A 9,077-nucleotide genomic window follows, 5' to 3' on the forward strand; every position below is an offset into this window, starting at 1 on the left:
CATCTCAGCTTTAAAAGCTCAACTCCACACTCTCTATTTCTGAATTGAGAAAGCTCCTCGGATGAGAAGCGAAACGTCTTCAACTACAGAATAGAAGTCCAGTTGTTTTTGTTTTTTAACTTTTTTGAACTTACAGATTGTAAAAACAAAACAAAACACAGTCTTCTTAACTCAGTAAAAGCTTCTAAAATACGGTAAATTAAATTAAGTTTTTGTTCTGTTTAGGTGGAAGTTGGTACTTTGATGAAAAACCTCAGCCCAAATGTTACTGAACAGTAAAATGAGCTGCAGGCAAACATCTGTAGCAAATTGTTTCCTTTTAGTTTCCTCTTAAACCTCTTGTGCTTCCTTGGACTATTTTAAACACCTTTCAGATCATTCAAACGGATACCTAAGCCTTCTTCACTCAAAAAGATCTTCTATGTCAAAAACATTTTATTGTAAATGCAAATTAGTTCCTAATCATGGTTTGTTCACGGACTAGGGAAGCTGTCGAATTACTGATTGCCATATGGCAATGGTGCATTCACTGATGAGAAAAAAATAATTTTTGAGTTTCACATCAACCAATTATTGATTTAAGCCGGCAAAGCTGAAAATCAGCCGATTCCTGGCACCAGCCAACTTTTAATGGTGCATCCGTAGTCATTTCTGATGTCTTTCTGCCTTGTCATTGTGTCAACACACACTTGTATGCTTCAGAGCAGCAAACTGACAAAACTCCTGCTTTTTATAGAGTTGGTCACACTGATGATGATCTGTCAATCAACACATTTCATCATCAGCTCCTGGCTGCTACTTTACTTTTAAATGCTGTGGAAGCAGCAAGGGCACCTCTTTTTGGAGGGTTTTCGAGCACGTCCTACTGGGAAGAGACCTTGGTGCAGACCCAGAATTTGCTGGAGGGATTATGTATCCTCTCTGGCCTGAGAATATCTTGGGATCTCCCATGAGGAACTGTAGAGTGTCACTGGAGAAAGGGATGTCTGGATTTACCTCCTGGACCTGTTGCCTCTGTGACCCGACCACGGATGTGGTAGAAGATGGATGGATGGAGCAGCAAGGATGGAGTTAGTTTTTCCACACACAACTTTTCCATCTTTTCTTTGTTTTTGTTTAATAAATAATGCCATGGTGGAATCTGTTGTGCACACTTGATGTCAAATTTGAATTATTGTAGAATTTGGTAAAGACCAGGTTATTTTTTATTATATCCTGATACATAAAACCCTTTATTGAAGGAGGGTATACTTTCTTTTTTCATATTTGTTTAGAGTAAACATTTTCTAAGAGTTTTAAGAGGAAGTGGCTTAAAGGACAGTAACTTCACTTCATTTGCTTGTCATGTGGCTGACAGATGGTTGATGTATAAAATATCTAAGTAGATATTGATCTTGAGGAGTCCCTGAGCAACACAAATATTATTCAGGATATTTGTTTTGGTGTGCTCTTTAAATGACAACACTTTTCTTCCTTTGTATTACCATTCTGTAGTTCGTGAAGATACTGCATGTTTGTAGTGAAACGATGTGTGTTTCCTTACAGCATAGTAAGTTTGGCGTTCTGATGGTGTTTTATAGCAGTTGCCTGTGTCTCTCCATGTAGGAGGAGATCGCTAAAGGGAAGGATGGAAGGGAGAATAAGAGCGGCCTGCCCTTCCCTCACTGGATTTGCCAACCATATGTCAGACCAGTGTGAGTCATTGGGATCTGTTTCTTCAGTTTAATTAATGTAATTCATTAGTGCTGTAAATGGAATCTCATTAGTAATCAGAGGGATGTAATCCAAATGTTTTAGGAGCAGCATTTTCCCAGGAGCTTGTCAAAGGATCCTTGGTGTTTATTGGTGGTGTAACTTCACAGGGCAAGATAAAAAATACATTAGTCACTGACAATCACTATTCCCATTGCAAATTTTACTTCTGCTTTTTGCCAACTATTTACTTCTAACAGAAAAGCATCAGAGTCAGATTCTATCTAAAGCACTCTACACCAAAACAAAATAAGAATTACTAGTTCAGATGAAACACAGGAGCTTGAACACCTGCTTGATTGTTTCAAATCAGCTGTGTGGGAAAGTTTCCTGATGATCCAGAGCAGCAGACGGCATCAACAGGTGCATGTATGGCAAACTAAGTAGTGTAAATGCAACTTTGAAACACTACTGCAGGCCACTTGTGTATTTGATATTCTTGATATCAAACATCATTTTCCCATACAAGCTCGTAGCCAGCTGAGAAACTAAAATTGAATGTTTACCATTTTATTTATTTTGTATTTTCATGTTGGGTGATGATGTTTGGTTCTGTATTGCTTTTTATTTCGCATCAAATCTAGAGCAGAATATTTGGAACAAATGCCCTTTGGAATTTGTTTTCTTTATTTTTTATTCAGAAAGTGCAAACCTTTGCCAAGGCCAACAAATGATAAAATAAATAGTGTGATTCGGATCATAATCTGGAACCAAAACCGAAAACATAACCTCCTTGGTGGAGGTAACAAAGGGGTCACATGTAGGTGCAAAGAGAAGTTTTAACCAAAAGGCTTACCTGTGACCTTGACCTTTGACCCCGTGAACCTTGAAATCAACAGGCGTCATCTTTGAGGGTTTTTTATTACCTCGTTGGCAGAGGTAATAATGGCTTTTAGTTCTGAAGTTCCTCAAAGTTTTTATGTAATACATAGTTTGTAGGACACTGTTAACAGACATGCCTGTAATCTAAGTAAGTGATTGAATTTATCAGGTTTCATGGATAAAAATATAACAGAGAATCATCAGCATAACAATGGAAATTTATTCTATGCTGTTTAATAATTTTACGTAATGGAAGCATATACTGTAAAAATAAAGAGTTTTGGTCCAGGCACTAAACCCTGAGGAACTCCATAAACTGTATATTTCACACTACTAATTATTATCAAGCCAGTTTCTTTTGACATAGTTCTTCTACTTGCCAACACCTACAGGCCAAAGCAGCTAATTACCAACGGTACTTGTCAGGGGTCAGAGGTGAAGAAGACTGTGTGTCAGAAGAGGGCGCTGGAGGATGTAGAAGGAACATCTGACACCCTCTCTAAAAATAAACTGAAAAAAAGATCCCGCAACCCCAAGAAAAATTTTAGTCCTGATCAGAAACGTGAGTTTACCTTTGTTTGTCATTTACTGATTTGAAGTTGAAGCACAACTGATCGCTAAAACAAGAAATCTGACTACTTTTTATCTTTTTGTAGCCAAATACCTCAAATGTGAACAGTGTGGAAACCCAAAGGTAAGCAGTCAGTTGTAGCTTTTTGGTTTTCATCTAATAAAGAATTGTTCAACTTTCAGGTGAAATGTGTAGCAGTTCACTTCGATTCACTTCTTGTGCCACTTAGTTAGATCATAAAGGCAAAGATCACCACTTTCTTAAAGAATATCAGTTCTTGCACCAAAGACTATACCTTTTGTATGATTTAGTGCCAGTTGTCTTAGTGCTGTTGTGATTTTTTTTATTATCAGTGATTTCAGGAAGTAATAATCATGAAGTTATTTAGTCATTTGAAATTTTCCCATTTTTTATTTTTACTCTGCAGGGAAATAAATGTGTCTTCAACTTGTGCCGAGGCTGCTGTAAGAAGAAGGCTTTTAAAGAGGTGGCAGACTGTCCAAGTCAGTATACTCAACACCTCACTGCACAGCTGTACACATGGAGAATGGGATGTTTTTGTTTGTGTCAAATCTTTTTTGTCTTCTACCAAATTTGCAAACAGTACTTGATTATGAAGGTAGAATCTGACTGCGCTGCAATTGTTGGTGAATAGATGTTAAATCGCATTTGTGAAGAATTTGTGCTGAAAGTTGTAGCTGTTTATGGGCAATTTTGTGCCATATTGTGAGATCTCGCGATATGTTGCACAGAGAATGTGTTTCAGCTACTACCACACCAAATTTAGCTCAGAATCTGTAAAAATGACTGCGTTATAGCCAGTTTGTGTTGCCTTTGTATTTGTGATTCATTCAGGTGAAGAGGAAAAAACGTTAATTTAAATCTTCTGTGGTTTTCAGGCCATGGGCTGCGGTTCAAGACCAAGGCAGAGAAACGGAAAGCTGAAGAAGAGCAGCTGAAGGGCAACATGAGAAAGGAGAGCTCAGTGATGGAGCCAAACAGCCACACTCTTCAGCCAGGTCTAGAGTCCAGTACAGATCAGCAGGAAGAGTCCACGGCCTAGCTGCTGTCCTGACTGAGACCATCTCCACGTGGACAGAGACACTTCTGCTGATGGGTTCTGACTTGTCTCTAACAGGGAACTGCTTATAGCTGCAGTCAGAGTTATTTATTGGGTATAAAGATATCTGTGAAACTATTTCAGGTACAGAACAACATTCCAACCATGCTGCTTTGATGTGAAACATAAAGAGGAGCACAGAAAAGTTCTGATTGTAAAACATCTGATATGCTCTTCAGACTTGTTAAACTGTGTGTGTGTGTGTGTGTGGGGGGGGGTGGGGGGGGTTGTTGGTTATTTGAGGTTTTTTAAAATCATAGTACAGACATTTTTCTTGTCCAACTTATTTGGTCACCTAAGTAATCAGATTCCATTTGTGCATTTTGACAGATGATTGCTTCACTACAGCCGGAGTAAATATTTGATTGGTTTCATGGCTTCCTGACATGTTTAGAAGAACTTCTCTCCATGTTAACTCAGTGCTAATAAAACCAGCTTCATGTGGTCTCATCCTGTTCTGAAAAGTCAAAATTGCTGTTAATAAAAATAGGATTTTTTTTTTTACATTAATTTTTTTTCTTGTTTGCAGTCATGGATGGCCTTACTTTAGTTGGACTATTTTGGCTACAGATCCGTTTTCAGTTCACTGATTTCCTTTCTGTTTGACTGTGCCTTTTGATGATAAATACATCTGCCTGTACAGTATGAATGTAAGAAAAGAAGGGGGCAAAATGAGGGTGTTTTGCACCACCTGTAATTGAATTATATATTCTCACAGAATCCTTTAAGAAATGCATTTATAGCTGTCTGTATAAACCAGAAAAAGGAACATTTTTAGAAATCATGCTACTCCAAGAAAATACTCAGCATTCTTCCAAGAGTTTGTATCTAAACAAAAAATTTAAATGCAATCTGATTGTGAATTTCTTTATTTTTAAACTTTACTATCATCTATTGGAATCAGCCTATCTGTTAGCAAAATATCTTATGAACCACAGGATAGATTTTATTGAAGCTTTCAATAAATACTCATTAGATGTACCTTTACAAGTGATTAACTTTTGAAGCTAACTCAAGAAATAGACCAACAAAGAAATGACTCTAACGCAGTCAGTTTTAGAGATATTGAGCTAAAATGTGAAGTGGTAGCTGGCAGTCACTCTGAGTGCTAACACATCTTTAAAGAGTTTGAGCATAATGCCATTTACGAGGTTTAACCAAAAGGGCTATAAATCCATCCCTTCACAACATAAGCCAATATTGGTTTAAAACTCTGACATGATGGGCGGTGATATACATTTCTTTAAAAAAAGCTTTTAGTTGGGCTTAAAGTCTGTGTTAATGATGAAAGACAAAAAGACACAAAGTGATGCTTCTAAGCTTTAATTGCAGGTTGATGAAAGACTGAAAGTAAATCAGCAGTAGGAGCTGGTAACAGGAATAGAACAGACAGTTAATAAGTGGCTACAACACATCTTCAGCTTCTTGGAGGGTCAGATCTCAGCTCCCTCGCCTTGGTGGATGTAGGCGTTGATGAATTTCAGGTATTTGGACACACGGGTGTAGACGCTAGGGCGGCCTGGGTTACCACAACCATCAGGACTCCCAAAACTCATGATACCCACCTGCACAAAGCCACTGGCTGTACGACACACCAATGGATCCCCATAATCCCCCTGTGGAAGAGCAGAACCACACAGAACAAGATGTTTCTGAGACTCAGTACAGGGTGAGATCACTAAAGATAAAAGATATGGAGAGAAATCAGTCCCATAATAATCACAAATGAGTGCTACACAATTTACAGGCATATACAACAATGTGTATGTAAATGTGGGTAATTGCAAATGTGTATCAAACAATATGTGCACATTAATAACTTCACAGAGAGATGATGTGTTCTTAAAAAAAACATCTCTTTAAAAGCGGTTTTTCGGTTTTCATGTTCTCAAATGAGTAACTTTTTTCATTTCTTGTTTTGGGAGGTGGGTGCCACCATCTTATCCTGCCAGGATGAGATGGTGGCACCCACCCACAGTTTACTGAAGGGTAGAAACAGTAAGAAGGGGGAAAAACGTGAACAGAGGGAGATATTAAAATAGGCCAATTTAATTAATTTCACAAACATGGACATTACAGATTTACAGTTTTGTGATGTTTGATTTACCAATTACTGCGTGGGTTTAACTGATTTCTGCTGTGATTTTATTAGTCTGACAGTTTAATGATGACTTAAATGCAGAACCTCACCTACCTCTTACAGCCGTATATGTCCCACTGGTTTCTCCATTAATGGCAAATAACTCAAGATGAAATGTTATTCTGTATGGTAATAATATATTGCTGTTTTGATGCTTGAACTTCTGCATTAATGTCGAACACATAATAACCCATAATAAAAAAAAAATAATAAAAGATTATTTCTGCTGAAAAACTGAAATGAAAATGTAGTAAAATCACAATTCTTATCTTTTCAAACATTTTACCTTTACATCTGTTCTTTTCTGTGAATTTATCTAAAATTACCTAATTATATCAACATCCAGCCTCCTAAAACTTTACCAACAGCATTGTGGAGAGCAGAATTGGGTGTAGGTATATGTTTAAAGCTGATGTTTGAGGTTAGACGTACGTTGCAGGCATCCTTCCCTCCAGCACGGTCTCCAGCGCACACCATGGTATCTTTCATGTCAGAATATGTGGCTTTGCAGTCACTCTGAGGTAAGATTTGAATCTGCACCTGCTGAAGAATCTCAGGATCTGGCAGTGGGCCTGCATGGAAACACAGATTAAAGGTGAGGAGGTGATGTTTACATGAGGGTGTGCAGAGTTAGAGCTGGATGAAAGTTTGACACAGTTTATAATTTCCAATCACACTCCTTTGACAAAAAGGTTTAGAAGTGCATCTTTGTAACAGCTAAAACAGGGATCTGCAACCTTTACAATCCAAGAACCGTTTCAGGCCCTTTGGCCATTAAATAAAATGTGTCCAGAGCCGCACAATGTGCCCGAACTGTGGTCATCAACTGGTGGTCCATGGGCCACTTCCAATTCACTGGGAAACTTTTTCCAGCCAGTGGGGGTGTTAAACCCCTGCGATAAAAGCTCAAAATAAAGATAACTTATTAAGTGTTATATGAATGTTGCATATAATAACTATTGATTGTTACATTACAAAACTGAAACACTAATAATTTTTGAGTTTTATTTTTGCACATTTGTATAAAAATAAATTCTATATTTAGGCAAACAAGGGGAAATTTTTATAGTTTATATTTCCTTTGATAAAACTATGCAACTTATGTTTGTCCTTTGTGGATTAATTAAACATCCCATTTTAAAATGAACTATATAGTTACAGTGAACATAAAAGCTAGGTCAGTTTTGTGACTTATTGAAATTTTAAAATAAAGATAGCAGTCTTTTTTTACTTCAACTTTAATACAGTGCATTTTTATCAAAAGTAAGCTTTTACTATTTATTATCAAGATAACTGACTTGCCAAATCTTTGACGAAAGCCTTATTTCAATGACTCGGTCATGGAGCACAGAGGATGAAGAAAATGGAAAAAGTCTTTGTCCAGGCTAAACTAATGGCTAACCAAATGAAGGCCAGTTTGTGGTTGTTTAATAATTTTTCAGGCTTATAAAACAACATTGGTGCAAAAGAATGCTGCATTAGAACGCTACATTGGTTAGCCATTAACCTAGCCTGGACAAAGACTTGCCTTTTTCTCCATACTCTGACGGATATCACAGCTGATAAGTTACTAACTGTTGATAAACTTTGAGACTGATCATCACTTAAAAATGACCAGACTATCAAAGATTTTCCGGTGAATTAGAGGAAAACATCACTCTGTGTCTTGAAGTTAGACTAATAAAGCTAAACTAACAGGTTTTCAAATTATTAGCAAGTTTTCATTAATGTGTTTTGTTTGTGTTAGTAATTTTACAAAAGTTATTCTTAAGAAAACAGCTACAACTATTAATTTCTGTTATAAAAATCAAATTAATTATTTTTGGTTATAGTTGCAGGTTGCAGGTCTCTGAGCTCAGCAGATGAACTATATGATAATAATAACAATAATAATCATGATGGCTGTGCATGAGTGTGTAAAACGTACGATTTTTTCCAACCTGGCCCCAGCCTGTCATCCAACACTCAGATGAGGAGTCAAAGGTGTCATCAGCACTGGGCAGGCTCACCGGGGCCACCAGTTTGGAGAACTTAATCTCTTTTTTCACCTTAACCAGAGCGATGTCATTGATGTAACCGTTGCTCTGAGTTTGGTACTCTGTGTGACGCATCACAGTTTCCACCTTCATGTAACGCTCTGATGGCCTCTGCAGCTCATGGGCGCCAATCCACACACCAACTCGATTCCAACGGGAGATCAACCGGCTGCAGTACACACACAAACACACACACACACACACACACACACACACACACACACACACAATACACTCAGGTGTAACAAGCATCTATCTGAAGTAAGACATCAACAGCTTCTTTGGGCCATATTGTTACTGCATGTCCTTCCTCACAGGCTGTGCTCTGATAAATAGCTCAGCTAATGTTGGTTTGGCTTTTTTGGAAGGAAAAATAAAGATCTCATTGTCACAGTAAAAAAAGTAAAGTCTACTGTGCTATTAAACCTCAGATTTTAAAGAATGTTTTCTTTTTTAGCCTCCAGTCATGATAATTATTACTAATGACTGAAGAACTTTCAGCCCCCAAGTCACTTAAACTGGCTCTTTTAAATACCAGATCTCTCTGTGCTAAAGCTCTATTAATTAATGATTTCATCACCGAGCATAATATTGATGTTTTATTTCTGACAGAAACATGGCTGAATGACAATAATG

The 9,077-nt window shown here is 37.5% G+C and overlaps 2 protein-coding genes across 3 annotated transcripts in view; one reads left to right on the forward strand and one right to left on the reverse strand.

Annotated features, from left to right (window-relative positions):
- dus1l (dihydrouridine synthase 1-like (S. cerevisiae)) overlaps window positions 1-4,768 on the forward strand; it is an 18,618-nt gene extending 13,850 nt beyond the window's left edge. The window contains exons 11-15 of the mRNA XM_017438841.3: window positions 1,606-1,694; window positions 2,967-3,136; window positions 3,231-3,268; window positions 3,573-3,648; window positions 4,045-4,768. Coding sequence (XP_017294330.1) covers window positions 1,606-1,694; window positions 2,967-3,136; window positions 3,231-3,268; window positions 3,573-3,648; window positions 4,045-4,208 — 537 coding nt within the window. The 3' untranslated portion in view covers window positions 4,209-4,768. The remainder of the gene's footprint in view (window positions 1-1,605; window positions 1,695-2,966; window positions 3,137-3,230; window positions 3,269-3,572; window positions 3,649-4,044) is intronic.
- An 804-nt stretch (window positions 4,769-5,572) lies between these two features.
- LOC108249448 (tryptase-2) overlaps window positions 5,573-9,077 on the reverse strand; it is a 13,993-nt gene continuing 10,488 nt past the window's right edge. For both annotated transcript variants that reach the window (XM_017438846.2, XM_037978821.1), the window contains exons 3-5: window positions 8,333-8,610; window positions 6,838-6,977; window positions 5,573-5,881 (exon numbers count right to left, since the gene is read on the reverse strand). In XM_017438846.2, coding sequence (XP_017294335.1) covers window positions 5,699-5,881; window positions 6,838-6,977; window positions 8,333-8,610 — 601 coding nt within the window. In that variant the 3' untranslated portion in view covers window positions 5,573-5,698. The remainder of the gene's footprint in view (window positions 5,882-6,837; window positions 6,978-8,332; window positions 8,611-9,077) is intronic.

This window comes from Kryptolebias marmoratus, linkage group LG12 (assembly GCF_001649575.2).
Source record: "Kryptolebias marmoratus isolate JLee-2015 linkage group LG12, ASM164957v2, whole genome shotgun sequence".
In the NCBI taxonomy this organism is placed as follows: Eukaryota; Metazoa; Chordata; class Actinopteri; order Cyprinodontiformes; family Rivulidae; genus Kryptolebias; species Kryptolebias marmoratus.